Source organism: Eschrichtius robustus, chromosome 5 (assembly GCF_028021215.1).
Source record: "Eschrichtius robustus isolate mEscRob2 chromosome 5, mEscRob2.pri, whole genome shotgun sequence".
NCBI lineage: Eukaryota > Metazoa > Chordata > Mammalia > Artiodactyla > Eschrichtiidae > Eschrichtius > Eschrichtius robustus.
In genome coordinates, this window is record NC_090828.1 from 72,799,142 (window position 1) to 72,821,627 (window position 22,486).

The following is a 22,486-nucleotide window of genomic DNA, read 5'->3' on the forward strand; positions in this document are numbered from 1 at the left end:
ATGAGGTTGTTTATTTTTTGTTGTTGAGCCCTAGGAATTCTTTATATGTTTTAGGTATTAACTTACCAGATATATGGTTTGCAAATATTTCTCTGTAGGTTGCCTTTTCACTCTGTTGATTGTTTCCTTTGCAGCGCAGAAGTTTTTAAGTTTGATGTACAGTCAGCCCTCTGTATCCACAGCTTCCCCCAAAATTCCAGAAAGTTTCAAAAAGCAAATCTTGAATTTTCTGCATGCTGACATCTATTTACATAGCATTTACATTCTACTGGGTATTATAAGTAATCTAGAGATGATTTAAAGTATATGGGAGGGAAGATTGGTTCAAGATGGTGGAGTAGAAGGATGTGTGCTCACTCCCTCTTGTGAGAGCACTGGAATCACAACTAACTGCTGAACAATAATCGACAGGAAGACACCGGAACTCACCAAAAAAGATACCCCACATCCAAAGACAAAGGAGAAGCTGCAATGAGACAGTAGGAGGGGCACAATCACAATAAATTCAAATCCCATAGCCTCTGGGTGGGTGACTCACAAACTGGAGAACAATTATACCACAGAGGTCCATCCACTGGAGTGAAGGTTCTGATCCCCATGTCAGGCTTCCCAACTGGGGGTCTGGCAATGGGAGGAGGAATGCCCAGAGAATCAGACTTTGAAGGCTAGCGAGATTTGATTGCAGGACTTTGACAGGACTGGGGGAAACAGAGACTCCACTCTTGAAGGGCACACACAGGGTAGTGTGCACATCAGGACCCAGGGGGAAGGAGCAGTGACCCCATAGGAGACTGAGCCAGGCCTGCATGCTGTTGTTGGAGGGTCCCTTGCAGAGGCGGGGGGGGGGGGACGGCTGTGGCTCACCCCGGGGACAAGGACACTGGAAGCAGAAGTTCTGGGAAGTACTCCATTAGCCCCACCAAAGAGCCCATAGCCTCCAGTGCTGGGTTGCCTCAGGCCAAACAACCAACAGGAGGGAACCTAGCCCCACCCATCAGCAGACAAGCAGATTAAAGTTTTACTGAGCTCTGCCCACCAGAGCAACACCCAACTATACCCACCACCAGTCCCTCCCATCAGGAAGCTTACACAAGCCTCTTAGATAGCCTCATCCAACAGAGGGCAGACAGAAGAAGCAAGAAGAACTACAGTCCTGCAGTCTGTGGAACGAAATCCCCTTTCACAGAAAGATAAGAGAAAATGAAAAGGCAGAGGACTATGTACCAGATGAAAGAACAAGATAAAACCCCAGAAGAACAACTAAATGAAGTGGAGATAGGCAACCTTCCAGAAAAAGAATTCAGAATAATGATAGTGAAGATGATCCAAGACCTCGGAAAAAGAATGGAGGCAAAGATCAAGAAGATGCAAGAAATGTTTAACAAAGACCTAGAAGAATTAAAGAACAAACACCTAGAAGAATTAAAGAACAAACAGATGAACAATAGACTAAGTGAAATGAAAAATACACTAGAAGGAATCAATAGCAGAATAACTGAGGCAGAAGAACGGATAAGTGATCGGGAAGACAGAATGGTGGGATTCACTGCTGTGGAACATAATAAAGAAAAAAGAATGAAAAGAAATCAACACAGCCTAAGAGATCTCTGGGACAACATTAAATGCACCAATATTCGCATTATAGGGGTCCCAGAAGGAGAAGAGAGAGAGAAAGGACCTGAGAAAAGATTTGAAGAGATTATAGTCAAAAACTTCCCTAACATGGGAAAGGAAATAGCCACCCAAGTCCAGGAAGCACAGAGAGTCCCAGGCAGCATAAACCCAAGGAGAAACACGCTGAGACACGTAGTAATCAAACTGACAAAAAATAAAGACAAAGAAAAATTATTAAAAGCAACAAGGGAAAAACGACAAGTAACATGCAAGGGAACTCTAAGGTTAACAGCTGATTTCTCAGCAGAAACTCTACAAGCCAGAAGGGAGTGACACGATATATTTAAAGTATGAAAGGGAAGAACCTACAACCAAGATTACTCTACCCGGCAAGGATCTCATTCAGATTCGACAGAGAAATCAAAAGCTTTACAGACAAGCAGAAGCTAAGAGAATTCAGCACCACCAAACCAGCTCTACAACAAATGCTAAAGGAACTTCTCTAAGTGGGAAACACAAGAGAGGAAAAGGACCTAGGAAAACAAACCCAAAACTGTTAAGAAAATGGTGTTAGGAGCATACTATTGATAATTACCTTAAACCTGAATGGATTAAATGCTCCAACCAAAAGACACAGGCTTGCCGAATGGATACAAAAACAAGACCCATATATATGCTGTCTACAAGAGACCCACTTCAGACCTAGGGACACATACAGACAGAAAGTGAGGGGATGGAAAAAAGTATTCCATGCAAATGGAAATCAAGAGAAAGCTGGAGTAGCAATACTCATATCAGATAAAATAGACTTTAAAGTAAAGATGTTACAAGAGACAAGGAAGGACACTACATAATGATCAAGGGATCAATCCAAGAAGAAGATAGAACAATTATAAATATATATGCACCCAACATAAGAGCACCTCAATGCATAAGGCAAGTGCTAACAGCTATAAAGGAGGAAATCTACAGTAACACAATACTAGTGGGGGATTTTAACACCTCACTTACACCAATGGACAGATCATCCAGCCAGAAAATTAATAAGGGAACCCTAGATTTAAATGACACAATAGACCAGATAGATTTAATTGATATATGTAGGACATTCCATCCAAAAACAGCAGATTACACTTTCTTCTCAAGTGCACATGGAACATTCTCCAGGACAGATCACATCTTGGGTCACAAATCAAACCTCAGTAAACTTAAAAAAATTGAAATCATATCAAGCATCTTTTCCGACCACAACGCTATCAGATTAGAATTCAGTTACAGGGGAAAAAACGTAAAAAACAAAAACACGTGGAGGCTAAACAATACATTACTGAATAACCAAGAAATCACTGAAGAAATCAAAGAGGAAATCAAAAAATACCTAGAGACAAATGACAACAGAAACACGACGATCCAAAACCTATGGGATGCAGCAAAAGCAGTTCTAAGAGGCAAGTGTATAGCAATACAAGCTTACCTCAAGAAAGAAGAAAAATCTCAAATAATCTAACCTTACACCTAAAGGAACTAGAGAAAGAACAAACAAAACCTAAAGTTAGTAGAAGGAAAAAATCATAAAGATCAGAGCAGAAATAAATGAAATAGAAACAAAGAAAACAATAGCAATGATCAGTAAAACTAAAAGTTGGTTCTTTGAGAAGATAAACAAAATTGATAAACCTTTCCCCAGACTCAGCAAGAAAAAAAGGGAGAGGACTCAAATCAATAAAATTAGAAATGAAAAAGGAGAGATGACAACTGACACCACAGAAATACTAAGCATCATAAGAGACTACTACAAGCAACTCTATGCCAATAAAATGGACAACCTGGAAGAAATGGACTAATTCTTAGAAAGGTATAACTTTCCAAGACTGAACCAGGAAAAAAAATAGAAAATATGAACAGACCAATCACAAGTAATGAAATTGAAACTATGATTAAAAATCTTCCAACAAACATAAGTCCAGGACCAGATGGTTTCACAGGTGAACTCTATCAAACATTTAGAGAAGAGGTAACACCCGTCCTTCTCAAACTCTTCCAAAAAATTGCAGAGGATGGAACACTCCAAACTCATTCTACGAGGCCACCATCAGCCTGATATCAAAACCAGACAAAGATACAACAAAAAAAGAATATTACAGACCAACATCAGTGATGAATATAGATGCAAAAATCCTCAACAAAATACTAGCAAACAGAATCCAACAACACATTAAAAGGATCATACATCATGATCAAGTGGGATTTATCCCAGGAATGCAAGGATTCTTCAGTATATGCAAATCAATCAATGTGATACACTATATTAACAAATTGAGGAATAAAAACCATATGGTTATCTCAATAGATGCAGAAAAAGCTTTTGACAAAATTAAACACCCATTTATGATAAAACTCTCCGTAAAGTGGGCATAGAGGGAACCTACCTCAACATAATAAAGGCCATAGACAAACCGACAGTAAATATCATTCTCAATGGTGAAAAACTGAAAGCATTTCCTCTAAGATCAGGAACAAGACAAGGATGTCCACTCTCGCCACTATTATTCAACATAGTTTTGGAAGTCCTATCCATGGCAATCAGAGAAGGAAAAGAATGAAATGAATACAAATTGGAAAAGAAGTAAAACTGTCACTGTTTGCCAATGACATGATACTATACATAGAGAATGGTAACGATGCCACTAGAAAACTACTAGAGCTAATTAATGAATTTGGTAAAGTTGCAGGAAACAAAATTAATATACAGTAATTTCTTGCATTCCTATACACTAACAATGAAAGATCAGAAAGAGAAATTAAACAATCCCGTTCACCACTGCAACAAAAAGAATAAAATACCTAGGAATAAACCTACCTTCGGAGGTTAAAAGACCTGCACTCAGAAAACTATAAAACACTGATGAAATATATCAAAGATGATGGAAACAGATGGAGTGATATACCATTGTCTTGGATTGGAAGAATCAATATTGTGAAAATGACTATACTACCCAGAGACATCTACAGATTCAGTGCAATCCCTATCAAATTACCAATGGCTTTTTTTTTTTTTTTTTTTTTTTTACAAAACTAGAACGAAAAATCTTAAAATCTGTATGGAGACACAAAAGACCCCAAATAGCCAAAGCAATCTTCAGGGAAGAAAATGGAGCTGGTGGAATCAGACTGCTGACTTCAGACTATACTACAAAGCTACAGTAATCAAGACAGTATGGTACTGGCACAAAAACAAAAATACAGATCAATGGAACAGGATAGAAAGCCCTAGATTAATGGAAATAAAAACAAAAGTAAACAAATGGGACCTAATGAAACTTAAAAGCTTTTACATGGCAAAGGAACCTATAAAGAAGACGAAAAGACAACCCTCAGAATGGGAGAAAATATTTGCAAATGAGTCAAAGGACAAAGGATTAATCTCCAAAATGTATAAACAGCTCATGCAGCTCAATATTAAAAAAACAAACAACCCAATCAAAAGCACAGAATACCTAAATAGGCATTTCTCCAAAGAAGACATACAGCTGGCCAAGAGGCACATGAAAAGATGTTCAACATCACTAATTATTAGAGAAATGCAAATCAAAACTACAATGAGGTATCACCTCACACCAGTCAGAATGACCGTCATCAGAAAATCTACAAACTACAAATGCTGGAGAGGGTGTGGAGAAAAGGGAACCCTCTTGCACTGTTGGTGGGAATGTAAATTGATACAGCCACTGTGGAGAACAGTATGGAGGTTCCTTAAAAAAAACTAAGAATAAAATTACCATATGACCCAGCAATCCCACTACTGGGCATATACCCAGAGAAAACTGTAATTCAGAAAGACACATGCCACCCCAATGTTCATTGCAGCACTATTTACAATAGCCAGGTCATGGAAGCAAACTAAATGCCCATCTATAGACAAATGGATAAAGAAGGTGTGGGACATGTATAGAATGGAGTATTACTCATCCATAAAAAGGAATGAAATTGGATCATACGTAGAGACGTGGATGGACCTAGATGGACCTAGAGATTATCATACAGAGTGAAGTAAGTAAGAAAGAGAAAAATATCGTATATTAACGCATATATGTGGAATCAAGAAAAATGGTACAGATGAACCTGTTTGCAAGGCAGAAATAAAGACAGAAATGTAGAGAACAAACATACGGATACCAAGGGGGGGAAGTGGAGTGGGTGTTGGTGGTGGTGGTGGTGGGATGAATTGGGAGATTGGGATTGACGTATATACAGTAGTATGTATAAAATAGATAACTAATAACCAGCTGTATTAAAGTCAAATAAAATTCAAAAAAAAAATAAAGTACATGGGAGTATGTGCATAGGTTACGTGCAAATACTATGCCATTTTATATAACGGACTTTTGCACCTGTGGATTTTGGTATCCACAGGGGCTCCTGTAACCAAACCACTTTGGATACGTAGGGATGACTGCAGTCCCATTTGTCTGTTTTTGCTTTTGTTGCCTGTGCCTTTGGTGTCCTAGCCAAGAAGTCATTGCCAAACTCAATGAATATTCTCTTCAACAAGTGTTGCTGGGAAAACTAGATATCCACATACGGAAGAATGAAATTGGATCCTTACTTTAACCATATACAAAAATCAATTCAGATGGATTAAAGAACTAAGTATAAGAGTTGAAACTATAAACCTCCAAGAAGAAAGCATAGGGGAAAGCTTCATGACATGGAAAAATGTGTAAGTCTTTCCCCATTGTGTAATGTTGGCACCCTTGTTGAAGATCATTTGACCATATATGTGAATGTTTGTTTCTGAGCTCTCTATTCTGTTCCATTGGTCTGTATGTTTGTCTTTATGCCAGTACCACACTATTTTGATTATTGTAGCTTTGTAGTATGTTTTGAAATAAGAAAGCATGAAGCTTCTAGCTTTGTTCTTTCTCAGGGTTGTTTTGACTCTTCAGGGTCCCTTGAGATTCCATATGAATTTTAGGATAGACTTTTCTATTTTTGCAAAAAATGCAATTGGGACTTTGATAGAGATTGCATTGATTCTGTAGATCATTTTGGGTAGTACGGAGTATTTAACATTATTAACTCTTCCAATCCGTGAATACAGGATGTCTTTCCATTTGTTTGTGTCTTCTTTTATTTCTTTCAGCATGTTTTGTAGTTTGCAGTATAAAAGCTTACAAGGATTTTGCTTGGGATAGCGTTTAATCTATAGATACATTTGGTATTGACAACTCCAATTCACAAGTATGATATAGCTCTCCATTTATTTAGGTGTTCTTTTTTCATTTAAACTGATTTTATTTAGTTAGTTTATTTATTTTTGGCTGCATTGGGTCTTCGTTGCCGTGTGCAGGCTTGCTCTATTTTTGGCGAGCAGGGGCTACTCTTCGTCGTGGTACGCAGGCTTCTCATTGCAGTAGCTTCTCTTGTTGCGGAGCATGGGCTCTAGGTGCACGGGCCTCAGCAGTTGTGGTGCATGGCCTTAGTTGCTCCGCAGCATGTGGAATCTTCCTGGACCAGGGCTCGAACCTGGGTCCCCTGCACTGGCAGGCGGATTCTTAACCACTGCGCCACCAGGGAAGCTCTATTTAGGTCTTCTTAATGTTTGCTAAACAGTGTTTGTGTTTCGGTCTATAGGTTTTCACGTATTTTGCCAACATTATCCTTAGGTATTTCATTTTTTATAACAAATTTGTAAATACTACTTTTCAAACTTTCGATTTCCAATTCTTAATTGCCTGATATTTCACACTGGATTTTGTAGATTTACTTTATTTTTCGACTTGCTTAGTTTATTAGTAACAAGAGCTTTTAAAATAGATCCTTTGACTTTCTAAAGTAAAAAAAGTTTTATATTCATTCATTTTATTTTTTAGATTCCACATACATGTGATAATATACAGTATTTATTTTCCTCTGACTTACTTCACTAAGCATAATACCCTCCAGGTCCGTGCACGTTGCTGCAAATGGCAAAATTTCATTCTTTTTTATAGCAGACTAGTATCCCATTGTATGTACATACCACATCTTCTTTATCCCTTCATCCATTGATGGACACTTAGATTGCTTTCATATCTTGGCTGCTGTAAACAATGCTGCTATAAACATTGGGGTGCATGTATCTTTTTGAATTACCCTTTTCATTTTCTTCATATATATACCCAACAGTGGAATTGTTGGATCATATGGTAGTTCTGTTTTTAGTTTTTTGAGGAACCTCCATCTTGTTTTCCACAGTGGCTGCACCAGTTTACATTCCCACGAACAGTATACTGGAGTTCCCTTTCTCCACATCCTCACAACATTTGTTACTTGTTGTCTTTTTGATGATAGGCATTCTGACAGCTGTAAGGCTATATCTTGTTGTAGTTTTAATTTGCGTTTCTCTGATGATTAGCAATGTTGGGAATTTTTTCATGTGCCTGTTGACCATCTGTATGTCTTCTTTGGAAAAATGTCTATTCAGGTCTCCTGCACATTTTAAAATCAGGTTCTTTGTTGATATTGAGATATATGAGCTGTTTATATATTTTGGATATTAACCCCTTATCAGTTGTATCATTTGCAAATATTTTCTCCCATTCAATAGGTTGTCTTTTTGTTTTATTGCTGGTTTCCTTTGCTGTACAAAAGCTTTTGAGTTTAATTAGGTCCCATTTGTTTAGTTTTGCTTTTGTTTCCTTTGCCTTAGGAAAAAGATCCAAAAAAATATTGCTACAATTTATATCAAAGAATGTTCTGCCTGTTTTCTTCTAGGAGTTTTATGGTGTCAGGTCTTACATATAGGTCTTTAAACCATTTTGAGTTTATTTTTGTATATGGCGTGAGAAAATGTTCTATTTCCATTCTTCTACATGTAGCTGTCCAGTCTTTCCAGCACTACTTATTGAAGAGACTGTTCTTTCCTTATTGTATTTTCTTGCCTCCTTTGTCGTAGATTAATTGACTGTAAGTGTATGGGTTTATTTCAGGGCTCTCTATTCTGTTGCATTGATCTGTGTCTGTTTTTCTACCAGTACCATACTGTATTGATGACTGTAGCTTTGTAGTGTAGTCTGAAGTCAGGGGGCATGATACCTCAGCTCTGTTCTTTCTCAAAATTGCTTTGGGAATTTGGGGTCTTTTGTGTAAATCTATAGATTGCTTTGGGTAGTATGGACATTTTAACAATATTAATTCTTCCAACCCAAGAGCACCGGATATCTTTCCATTTCTCTGTATCATCTTCATTTTCCTTCATCAGTGTTTTATAGTTTTCACAGTATAGGTCTTGTATTTCCTTGGTTAAGTTTATTCCTAGCTATTTAATTATTTTTAATGCAATTTTAAATGGGATTGTTTTCTTGCTTTCTCTGATAGCTCGTTATTAATGTATAGAAAAGCAACAGATTTCTGTATATTAACCTTGTATCCTGTACCTTCACTGAATTTATTCTAATTTTTTTGGTGGAGATTTTAGGGTTTTCTATATATAGTATCATGTCATCTGGAAATGTGACAGTTTTACTTCTTCTCTTCCAATTTGGATGCCTTTTTTCTTATCAGATTGCTGTGGCTAGGACTTTTAATACTACGTTAAAGAGATGTGGCAAGAGGTGGGTATCCTTGTCTTATTTCTGATTTTAGAGGAAAGGCTTTCAGTTTTTCACCATTTAGTATGATGTTAGCTGTGGGTTTTTCATAAATGGACTTTATTATAATAGTTGAGGTATGTTTCCTCTATACACAAGTGATTTTTATATGTTGATTTTGTATCCTGCAACTTTGCTGAATTTATTATTTTGTGTGTGTGTGGAATCTGAATTATCCTCTTTACATATTGCTGAATTTGATGTGCTAATACTTCCAGTATTTTTATATATGTGTTCATAAGGGGATATTGGCTGTAGTTTTCTTGTAATGTCTGTCTGACATGGTATGAGGGTAATTCTGACCTCATAAATGATTGCTAAGTGTTTCCTCTCCATTTTCTGAGTTTGTATGGTATTGCTATTATTTTTTCCTTAAATGTTTGTTAGAACTTACCAGTGAAGTCATCTAGGCCTGAAGTTTTTTGTAGGAGAGTTCTTAACCACAAATTCAATTATGAATTCAAATCCAGCTTTAATAGGTTAGTTCACAAAATTAAATTTGTGACTGTTCTTTCTTGGAGGTTTGCATTTTTTATCATCTTAAAATACTCTTGTTGGTATCATTTAATGTATTTTGTCTTGAATTTTGTCTCATTCATTTCAGTCTTGGCTCTCTTGTTTTTTTAATAGCTGCATGGTATATTTCTTTCATTTTATGTATTTTTTAAATAAACATAAGTGTACATCTTGAATTTTCACATAATTAAGTCAAGAAGGGTAGTCAATATTGTGACTTAATATTAATCAGAAGCACTTTTTTTAATTTTAGTTTTGAGTGTATATATATATTTAATTTTACTGAAGTATAGTTGATTTTCAGTGTTAATTTCTGCTGTGCAGCAAAGTGATTCAGTTATACACATATAATACTTTTTCATGTTCTTTTCCATTATGGTTTATCAAAGGATATTGAATATAGTTCCCTGTGCTATACAGCAGGACTTTGTTGTTTATCCATCCTATATATAATAGTTTGCATCTGCTAATCCCAAACTGCCCAACCTTCCCTCTCCCTTGGCAACCACAAATCTATTCTCTGTATCTGTAAGTCTATTCTTGTTTTGTAGATATGTTCATGTCGTATTTTAGATTCCACATAAAAGCGATATGGTATTTGTCTTTCTCTTTCTGACTTAACTACACTTAGTATGATAATCTCTAGGTCCATCCATGTTGCTGCAAACGGCATTATTTCATTCTTTTTTTATGGGTGAGTAGTATTCCATTTTACCGTATCTTCTTTATTCATTCATCTGTCAGTGGATATTCAGGTTGTTTCCATGTCTTGACTATTGTAAATGGTGCTGCTATGAACATTGGGGTGCATGTGTCTTTTTGAATTATGGTTTTCTCTGGGTATATGCCCAGTAGTGGGATTGCTGGGTCATATCGTAGTTCTGTTTTTAGTTTTTTGAGGAACCTCCATACTGTCTTCCATAGTGGCTGCACCAGTTTACATTCCCACCAACAATGTTAAAAGGGTTCCCTTTTCTCTACACCCCCTCCAGCATTTATTGTTTGTAGACTTTTTAATGATGGACATTCTGACTGGTGTGAGGTGGTACCTCATTGTAGTTTTGATTTGCATCTCTAATAATTAGTGATGTTGAGCATCTTTTCATGTGCCTCTTGGCCATCTGTATGTCTTCTTTGGAGAAATGTCTATTTAGGTCTTCTGCCCATTTTTCAGTTGGGTTGTTTGTTGTTGAGTTGTATGAACTCTTTGTATATTTTGGAAATTAAGCCCATATCGGTTGCATCATTTGCAGATATTTTCTCCCAGTCCATAGGTTGTCTTTTTGTTTATGGTTTCCTTTGCTGAGAAGCACGTTTTTATCTAAATTGAAACAGAGTGTGTGTCTCTTTTGGGTCTAGCTTCTTTAAGTATCATGTTTGTGTGATTTGTTCATGCTGTTGCACAAAGCAGTAATCTGTTCATTCTCGTGTCAGTATACAGTTTATTTATCCATTCTACTATTGATAGTCATTGTTGGCTATCATAAACGTGCTGCCATGAACCTTTAATCATTTTTTGTGTGTGTGACTGTACAAATGCATTTCTGTTGGGTGTATTCCTAGGAATGGATATACGTAGTTATCTGGAGTGGTTGAATCAGTTGATACTTCCACCAGCAGTGCGTGAGAGTTCTAGTTGCTCCATAGCCTTCTGTACATTTAGCATTGCCTTTGTTTTTCATTTAAACCTTTGTGGTGCCACCCATTCATTTTTACATTTTATTACTTTTATTGAAACAATTGTAGATTCACACTCTGTTCTGTAAGAAATGAGAGATTTCTTGCACTTTTCCCAGTTCCCTCACTGGTAGCATTTTGCAGATGATACTGTACTATTACAACTAGGGTATTAACATTGATGTGATCCACAAATCTTATTTAGATTTCCCCAGATGTGTATTAAGTTGTACACAGTTTTGCCCCTTTTGGAAGTTTGAGTATCAACCACTAGTCAAGACAAAACCCACAAGGACCCCTCCTGTTGCCTTCTTATAACTATATCCATCACCTGCCTGCCCTCTTCCCACCTCCACTCCAGTTTGTCCTGTTTCTAAAATTTTGTCATTTCAAAATTGTTATATAGATGGGCTCATACAGTATATAACCTTTTGGGATTAGCTTTTTTCATTTAGCATAATTCCCAGCTAGTCACCATCCATTTATTTTTAGCCTTCCTGTGTTACTTTTAGAAGTCTTCCCTGTGGAAAACATACAGTTGAATTAATTTAGAAAAATTCAGTCTTTAATAGAACTGAACCAATTTCTTTTGCTTTCTTCTACTTTCCTTTTCCCCCTTCTTTCCTGAATTGATCACATGTCCTTTTTGGCTTTTTTCTTCCTCATGGTGTTTTGGAAGGCCTATACCTTACATCTGTTGAATTAACTGTCTCAGAAAAAAATTTCTGAGACTTGTTTCTGCCTATATTTCAGCATTCTTACACAGTATTTTTTTCATCTATCCTTTTAAATGATGACTGCAGCATGTGCCTGGTGAAAAACACTTAAGCAACACAGAAATAAAATATTTTGAAAATGTGGAGACTCTTCCATACTCAGGTATATCCTTCCAGATATTTTTCTAGCCACTTTTATAATTTTGTTCTATAACAAACAGGATGATACATTAAAAAATTTTTTTATTTACTTAATATATATCAGATAGTATTCCCTTGTTAGTATATTCAGAACTGCTTCATTCTCAACTGCAGGACAGTATTTTATGGTATGGATGTTCCATATATTAACTCTTACTCTGTTAAGACATTTCTCCAAGTAATTCTGCAGAAAAAAAATCCACAGTCATATGGTATATACAGGTAATACTTGTTGAAATATTTCTGTTGGATAAATTCTTGGATAAGTTCTCAATACTGATAGGCACTGCCATATTTAATTTTTTTGTTTTAATTATGCTCACCTTTCATTATTTTTAAATATTGGCACGTGCAATTTTTGTCCATTTTTGACCTCCAGATAAATTATAGAATCATTTTGTTATGCTACAAAAGAAAATCTCATTGACATTTTGATTAGAGTTACAGAAAATCTAAAAACGAAATGTTAATTTGGGGGTGGAGTGAGTAGGAATGACAACTTTGCACTAGTCAAGCTTTCCGTCTATTCTGAACATTTAAATATGTTAATTTTTAGAAAAATAAGTGTTTACATTTATAACTCATCATTCTAAATTGTAAAAACCTAATAAACCTTATCTGAGCATGCTGATTTTTCTCTAAAGCCTTCACAGTGCTACTGAACCCAGGTCTGGCTGCTTGCTGCTTGAAAGCCAATTCTCGAGAGACAAGTGTTGGTAGGAAAGGAAACGTTGCTTTATTTTGGAGGCTGGCAACTGGCGGCGAGGGCAGATGCCAGTCCAAAGGCTGACTCCCCCTGCCAACAGTTAGGGGGCAAGAGCGTATATAGACAGAGGGAGGGGGCTACATGCAGAAACAATACAGTCAGCTCTGACAGTCATCTTGAAATTGGTCATCGGTGGCCTGACCAGCGTCATCTTGATTGTTTTAGGTACAGTTAATCTTCAGTTCCACGTTCGGTTTGTTTCCATTTCTTTGAGGCCAATTCTTGGAATTGTGGCAGCTTATGTCATGGCTACAGCCTGGTCATCATGTAGGTAACTTCTTCCACCTGGCAGTTTCAGTATCTATAAGACAGCTCACAGGATATGGCTCAGAATATTATCTGTAGCCCTTAAGGAGGAAGTAAAGGTCCTTGACTATGCTTAATGACTAAACTATTATTATTTGGTCTCCTTTGACTGTTTTCCTTTGTTTCTGCACTCTGATTAAACTTATTCTTTGGCTAAAGTTTTTCCACAGACAAAAGGCAGGCTGAGGACATGGGGGGTGGGGGGCAGGGACCATAGGGTCCTGCTCTGTTTCAATGGTGATTTATCTCAATTATTTATAGAGAATACATTTTTTAGTGTCTGTTGTTTCAGTGCAAGTATAATGTCAGTTTCTGATTTTTTGTTTCAGTTTGATATGTATTTTTATTTCTCTTGTTCGGGGTACACTGCTTCTTGAATGAATTCTGTGCCTTTTATCAATTCTGGAAAACTTTGCTATTCTCATTCTGTACACCTTCTCCAGCCTGCCTACCAGTCATCTATTCTGCATTGTGTTAATGATATACCATCGAGATTTTTTTTCAAAATTTCAGTATTTGTCATTTCTGGAAATCTGATTTAGCATGTAGATTAAGGCACATAGACTGCTTGGGTTTAAATCCCAGCTGTGTCTTTCCATACTTGTATGATCTTGGAAAGTTATTCAGGCCATGCATGAATTTCTTCATAAAGTTGTACAGATTAAATAATACAGGTAACAGTGCCCTGGAACAGCCTAATGATACACAATTAGCTGTATAAGTATTAAATATTTCTTTTTCATAGTACATTGTTTTAGATTCATTCCCATTTTAGGAATACTCACTGGTTGTTTCTATTATCAGTTTCAGAGGTTTGTGTGATCCTAATCCTTCTCTTTGTTTCTGCGTGCTTGTCTTCAGTCAAGCATTACCTGTGGAAGTTGAGTACAGGAAGAGGGCATATAGCTCCAAAGGAGTGTTGGGCTTGCTTTGTCTGTTTCTCAGGACAACAGGTGGGCAGCGGTGGGCTAAGAACTTGGACAACAGATGTGTTAAAAATTCAGAGCCCAGGCCTGTGAGCTAATATTTTTCACTTGAACTTTTTTTCACTAGAGCAAAGCCATTTGAACCTGTAAGTCAGCTATCCATGTTAGAAATGGTGACTAAAAGAAGCACCTTTTAACTCTAATCTAGTAAGAAATTTTGGGGTTTACGTAATCTTTATTACTAGAAATAGAAGTGTATGGAATGAATAAAGTAAGTGTCATTACTTTGGTATCTTATCACAACTTAATTATCTGAGTATATTCAATAATTATGAAGTAAAATTCTGTGAACAGAGCTTATTAAATATTGTTTATTTCCTAGAACTATCTGGTATAGCTCTTGATTTGTCAACTCAGTGTCTGTCTTGGTTTATAGCAAGAGTCAGATGGTTGGTACTGTCTGGGCAAAAATAATTTTAAAAATTATTGAAAGCTTTAAAGTCCTTAGGTCAATTTAAAAAATATGAAAACAAGCAAACTTAGTTAATAAATACTGAATGTAATGTGCACTATATATTTTCTTTTAAAAATTATCATCAGTTTTTTCCCCTAGTGATACATGTTTGATTTCAAATAAGCTAACTCTAGTTATTGTAAACTTCAGGCATGAATTTTTAAAAGAAACCCAAATTTTCAGATGCAGTTATTTCTAGTTAGTGTTTCATTGCTTTTTTAAATTATACATGACGGACAGACTGTGGGTGGGGAAGCGGTCCTTGCTTTGTATTGTAGCTCTGATAATACCTTTTAGTGCTTTGGGATGAACTTTGGTAGAACAGTTTGAAAGCTGACATATAAATAGCAATGTTCTAGATCCACTCAGAATTCCTACTTTCTCTGGTAAACAGATGTTTCAGGGAATATATTTGACCCCAGTAGAAAACTGTTGATTATTCCAAAGAATCACTACTTTATAATATCACAGAAAGCTTATATTAAACTTTAGGATAAACTGTGACCAGTGTAACTGACTTTCTTATAGCAGGAAGCTTCTACCTCCATAGAGTGAATGGGTTTGATATTTTAGTCACTGCTACCACTCAAGAAACTGACAACCCACAGGCAGGGAAGGAAAAATTATTCATTTAAGGGAATTCAATTAAAGGTGATAAAATACTATAAGATGATAATATGCTCTAACAAACACTGTAGATATCATACAACTATTAAACATGGAGAGTAGAAAGTATGAAAAGTTGAATAAGCTGATTATTAACTGAGTAAAAAGCCTATTTGAAATTTAGACACTGAGGGACAGAAAAATACTACTAATTTTAATATTACTTATAGTAAGGAACCAATAGACACTAATACTCTTGGTCTCATCTTTTTAAAAGGTATTAGTGTAAAGGTAAACCAGTAGATCAAAAAATACAAACTTCCCTAAGTATCAAAATGGAAGAAACCAGCTCCTATAGTGAAAGAAAGAATTTATGTAAGTAGTCTATAAAAATATAAAAAAGAATGATTGATAGAACTATTACCAAACGTACTGATAATAAACAATTTGGCTTAACTCATCCCTAAAGAGATGAAAGATTTGAGGTTAGTTGACGAAAGATAGACAAAAATGAGACAGTTGCAACTAAAAATAAAGGAGTTATATACTGGCCTGCAAGAGAATTCAGACCAAAAAAAAGTTAAAATGACACAGGATACTATATAATACTGAAGAGCACGATTCTCAGTGAGGACAACCATTACTAGCTATGCAGTCCCAAACACAGCAGCGACTTTCACAGAGCAGGAACTACAGACGGTGTAAGGAAATGTAAGGAGAAATACAGCACAGTAACAGACTTGATCATACCTCTCAGTCCAAAATAGGAGGTACACCTTCTTTTTGAATATATCACCAGAAATAACAAAAACACCATTGGGTCACCACAATGGAATGTAACTAAGAAATTAATTACAAATGTGGGCCCCTTTCACCTGGAAGGTTAAAAACATTCTGTTATCATACGTATCTAGCTTGGTGGCAAATGAATTAGCTGTCAGTGAACTCACAATATTTCACACGCACATCATTTTTCAGTGATAGGCCAGTGTGATTGATAGGTAAGATTGCGGTTCATTATATATCAGCTTTTCATAAATAAAAATTGAGTATATTTTCCTACTGAAACTATTCTTACAACGCAATAGTAAGACAAATAACTCAACTGAAAAACTGAAAAAACAGGCAAAGGATTTGAATAGACCTTTCTCCACAGATGATATACAAGTGGCCAATAAACACTGGAAAAGGTGCTCAACATTGTTAGGGAAGTGAAAATCAAAACCACAAAGAGAGACCTCAGAACCTTCACACCCACTAGGAAGACTAGAATCAAAAGGATGAAAGATGGGGGCTTCCCTGGTGGTGCAGTGGTTGAGAATCTGCCTGCTAATGCAGGGGACACGGGTTCGAGCCCTGGTCTGGGAAGATCCCACATGCCGCGGAGCAACTAGGCCCGTGAGCCGCAACTACCGAGCCTGTGCTCCGCAACAGGAGAGGCCACGATAGTGAGAGGCCCACGCACCGCGATGAGGGGTGGCCCCCGCTTGCCGCAACTAGAGAAAGCCCTCGCACAGAAACGAAGACCCAACATAGCAATCAATCAATCAATAAATAAATCTTAAAAAAAAAAAAAAAGATGAAAGATGGCAAGGAGATGCAGAAATATTGCTAGTGGGAATGGAAAATGGTGCAGCTGCTGTTGAAAACAGTTTGGCAGTTCCTCAAAAAGTTAAACATAGTTACCATGTGACCACACAATTGTACTTCTAGATATTTATCCTAGAGAATTGAAAATATGTTCATACAAAAAGTTGTACTTGAATGTTCATAGCAGTCTTATTGATAATAGCCAAAAAGTGGTAATAACTCAAATGTCCCATCACTGGATGGACAAATTTAAAAATCTGGTATATCTACACAATGGAATATTAATCAGATATAAAAGGGAACAGATACTTATACATGCTGCATAGATGAACCTTGGAAACATTATGCTAAGTGAAAGAAGCCAGACAACAAAGGCCACATATTGTATGGTTCTGTTTATAGGAAATGTCCAGAATAGGCAAATCCGTAGAGACAGAAAATAGATTAGTGGTCACTGGGGGAGAGGAATGACTGCTAAGAGGTTCAGAGTTTCTTTATGGAATGATGAAAATGTTCTGAAATTAGATAGTGGTGATGGTTGCACAACTCTAAATTATACTAAGAACCACTGAATTGTATATTTAAAAGGGTGGCTTTTATGGTATGTGACTTATATCTCAAAAACAAAAGGTGGTAACAGTATCTGCAGAAAGCATCTATGTTCTCTAGGGCTCAGGGAACAAAGGGAATGAGTTGAGGTTATTAGAACCTCACGTGGGTCTCTCAGAACCAGAACTCAGGCTTCTAAGAAGGGGGAGCTACCCAGCTGGTGCTTCTTTCTCTAAAGGGGGAAGGGTAAGAGGTTTGGGCAGTACCTACAGTGAAGCAAATAAAAAAAAATTTGGAGAGTATAACCAGTTACCCCTGCCAGATAAAGGGCCATGACCAGGCACAACACTGATAGGAGCCTTCACCCTGTTTTTGTCTCCTTCTAGAGGAATCCTATTGCAGGATTTAACAAGGAGCCAGCTGGCAAAGCAGAAATGTGGTTTACAGTATCCTGGCTCCTAGCATGCTGAGTCCTCAGCATTATATATGGATTTGGAGCTGAGGCACCATAGGTTAATAGGGCTAATCAGCATTTAGCACGTTACATCAATGAGGAATCAATAGCCTTCGCGCGCGCGTGTGTGTGTGTGTGTGTGTGTGTGTGTAAACAAAAAGCAGTTAAAAGGTATGATAGAAGACAATTTACAAGAACAAAAACAAAACACTAGACATAAGAAATATGCAAAATTTACCAAAACAACATGAAGAAAACCTTAAAACATCCCTGTAAAGTTTACTTGGAAAAAAAATGGAAAGCATAGCACACTGGTAGATAGGAAGACATCGTGAGCAAGATGTCACTATTAGGCGTTTTCCTAGAAATACAGAAGGTGATTATTAGGTTTCATTGGAAAGAACACACAACAAATAACCTAGAAAATAAAAAACAAAGAGCCCTACCAGATATTAGAACATGTTATAAAGTCTCTATAAAGTATACAGTGTGAGATGGGCACATGAATAGACAGACTAATGGAAAATAATTCTTAAAAATCCAGAAATTGATCCAAGTACATTTGGAAGTTTAGTGAATGATAAAAATGAAATTTTAAATCAGTGGGAAAAATAAGGAATTTTAAAAAGGGGTATTCTGACAACTAAGTAGTCATAGGGAAAAGGATAAAACTGGCTTCATCTGTCATACCACACATCTAAATTAATTCCAAATGAATTAGACATATAAAAAATGAAACCTTTACAAGTCCCAGAAGAAAATGTAGGTAAACTCCTTGATAACCTGGAAATAGGGATACTTCCTAACCTGGACTCAAAATCCAAAAGAAATAAGTATAAAAATTGAAAAGTGTTCATATTCCATGGATGAAATAAACATTAAAAAAATTAATATCAATCCTTCTCAAACTCTTCCAAACAACAGAAGAGGAGGGGACACTTACAAACTCATTTTACGAGCCAGTATTACTCTTAAGAAAACCAGACGAGGACACCACAAGAAAAAATTACAGGCCAATATCATTGATAACCATAGATGCACAAATCCTCAACAAAATATCAGCAAACCAAATTCAACAATACATTAAAAGAATCATACACCATGGTCAAGTGGGATTTATTCCAGGGATACAAGAATTGTTCAGCATCTGTAAATCAATCACTGTGATATATCACATTAACAAAATGAAGGATAAAAATCGTATGACCATCTCAATAGATGCAGAAAAGCATTTGCCAAAATTTAATATCCATTTATGATAAAAAAAAACTTTCAATAAAGCAGGCATAGAGAGCATTACCTCAACATCATAAAGGCCATATATGACAAGCCCACAGCTCATATCATACTCGATGGTGAAAAGCTGAAATCTCTCCTTCCAAAGATCTGGAACAAGACAAGGATGCAGACTCTCACCACTTTGATTCAACATAGCATTGGAAGTCCTAGCCAGAGCATTTAGGCAAGAAAAAGAAATAAAAGGCATCCAAATTGGAAAAGAAGTAAAACTTGTCTCTATTGCATATGACATAATATATACAGAAAACCCTATAGAGTCCACCAAAAAACTATTATAACTAATCAACCAATTCGATAAAGTTGCAGGTTAACAAAAATTGATATATAAAAATCAGTTGTGTTTCTGTATACTAGTAACAAGCTAGCAGAAAGAGAAATTAAGAAAACAATCCCATTTGCAATTGCATCAAGAAGAAGAATATACCTAGGAATTTAACTCAGGAAGTAAGAGATCAGTACACTGAAAACTACAAGACATTAAGGTAATTGAACAAGACACAAATAAATGGAAAGATATTCTGTGCTGATGGATAAGAATATCGTTGAAATGTCCATACTACCCAAGCAATCTACAGATTTAATGCAATCTCTATCAAAATCGCAATGGCATTTTTCACAGAAAAAGAACAATCCTAAGATTTGTATGAAACCACAAAAGACTCCAAATAACCAAAGCAATCTGGAGAAAGAGCAAAAATAATCATCATGTTGCACACCTGAAACTTTTGTCAGTTATATCTCAAAAATAAATCTTCTGAAATAAAGAGTAATCTAATAGAAAAGTGAGCCAAAAATATGGTCAGTTTACAGGAAAAAGAAAAGCAAATGGCTCAAACATACGAAGAAATGTTCTAGCTCCCTCATAATAAAATAAAACTACTTGATACACTATACCATTGCTCATGAGAGACTGGTAAAAACTCAGTTTGACAGCACATTCTCTTGGTTGGGCTCTGGGGAAAATTCAGGCACTCTAAACAACATTGCTAGTGGGAAAAAAAATGGTAGAATTCCTGTGGAAGTACTAGCATTTCTAGCAAAATTGTATACATTTTCTCTGATGCAGCAGTCCTACTGCTAGAATCTCCCCCCAAATGATAACACTCACTGTTCATTGCAGCACTATTTGTAAAAAGGTATTGGAAATAACCCAGATGTCCATCAATACATCCATACAGGGGAGTACTGTGGGGGAATAAAAAAGCAATGTATAGTTAAGTAAAAAACAAACCAACCAGGTACAGACTAGTGTGGAGCATGCTAACTTTTACGTATGTAAGAATGTATTATGCACTGTGTGTGTACACATACATTTGCTTATATTTTCAAAAGGAAAGGGTAAACAGAAACGTAACATACATGGTTACCTATATGGGAAGGGAGAGAACATGGGTTGGACAGAGAGACTCTTAATGTGACTTGTTTTTATAGTTTTTACTTTGAAACCATTTAAATGTTAAAATACATCATGAAAAACAAAACAGTCTCTAAAAATTGGGAGGATAAAAAGGGAAGCAAATGGACCACATTATATGTCCAGTAACATAATCAGAAATTTTTTTTTTCAAGTGATTGTCAAACACAGGATTTCAATTAGACAACCCTAGTGGATCTATCTTGGTGACAGAAAGAGCCAGAAAGAAATCTTAAAAATCTTGCACAGTCTTAAATTAGTAATATATTGGCATTGTTAGTTTGAAACAGTTGTATGCATTGCAGATTAAAAGAAATAGGTTAATGCGTAAATGTAATTAGGAACTAAGATTTTCAGTTTAAGAGAAAGAGCTACAAGTATAAAAAAAAGTAGTGAAGCAAGACCTCCAACCTTAACACATGCAAAAAAGTTTGTAAGAACATGGTATGAAAAACCTTAGCCAATGAATCTTTTTTTTTTTTTTTTTCGGCATAGTAAATCCCTTTACTGTCAAGTCCTTTGTGGGGTGAGTCCTATAATCTCTTGGTATCTGTTTCCCTGACTTTTCAACATGTCGGGAAGTTTTGCCTTGTCATCCCCAGAGCTTTTTGCTCCCATCTTTAGCCACATTAACTGACACATAGCTGACAGCACTGGCAGGGCACCGTAGCTTCACTACCACTTTCCTCTACCTGGCTCGTTTCCTTTCTTCCTTTGTGCTACATCGGAATTTTTGACAGTCCTTTTTTCAGTTTTTTGACACTTTTTCGAGGTAATTTGTGCAATCTTAATGCATCTTAAATGGTAGAATTTAGGATGTTGTTGCAGAAATATTTTGGGAGCAGTGGTGCTAGACAAGACTACCACTTAAATTACAGTAAAGGCCTTGGCAGTGGAGTTTTTATACCCATTTTAATAATCCTAACTTCCCTTTCCTACATTGCAAATAATTTCTATATGTGGTTTTGTTCTGTTTTGTTTTATTTTTAGATGGCTATTCATACGAAAAGGAAGCAATGGAAAATTGGATCAGCAAAAAGAAACGTACAAGTCCCATGACAAATCTTGTTCTTCCTTCAGTGGTACTTATACCAAATAGGACTCTGAAAATGGCCATTGATCGATGGCTGGAGACACATCAAAAATAAAACTGTTTATTTTATATTGCATTATTTATATTTTCTGTGATCTCATTTGAATGATTTAAAGGTAGATACTAATCAGACATTATTAAAAGCAAAACAGAAGGAGAAAGGTAAACTTCTTAAACTTGGTTACCTATAAAAACTATTTACTGGCTATTTTCATTCTTTAAAACATAGGGACTAAGTAACACATATAACATCTTTTCTATTTTTACTATAAAAGTCTTTTTATACTGGTGAAAAAAAGCTTAACCTGTAGAGGAGTAAAGTTTTACAACTTTAAATTGCCATGCTCAAATTTATTCTTGTTATAGATCATATTCCATTATAACCAAAGATAGGAATAATCTAGAATATAACAGATAAATCCTACTTAATAACTGTTCATTTGATAACTCTTTGGAATCCTTCTAAAGAGAATTTTTAGCAAAACAATTGTAGATTTGTTTATGACTAAATTGAGAAAATCACTTTGACATGTTTAATGAACAATTTTGTTAGATTCTCAGTTTGCAAGGTAGTAATGATTTCTCCCCCATTGCCCAAACCTAGGTACAAGTTA

At 36.1% G+C, this 22,486-nt stretch overlaps 1 protein-coding gene across 4 annotated transcripts in view; it reads left to right on the plus strand.

The window, feature by feature from the left end:
* WDSUB1 (WD repeat, sterile alpha motif and U-box domain containing 1) overlaps positions 1-21,955 on the plus strand; it is a 74,053-nt gene extending 52,098 nt beyond the window's left edge. For all 4 annotated transcript variants that reach the window (XM_068545054.1, XM_068545055.1, XM_068545056.1 and 1 more), the window contains exon 11: positions 21,770-21,955. In XM_068545054.1, the coding sequence (XP_068401155.1) occupies positions 21,770-21,927 (158 nt within the window). In that variant the 3' untranslated portion in view covers positions 21,928-21,955. The remainder of the gene's footprint in view (positions 1-21,769) is intronic.
* Positions 21,956-22,486: the final 531 nt, after the last annotated feature.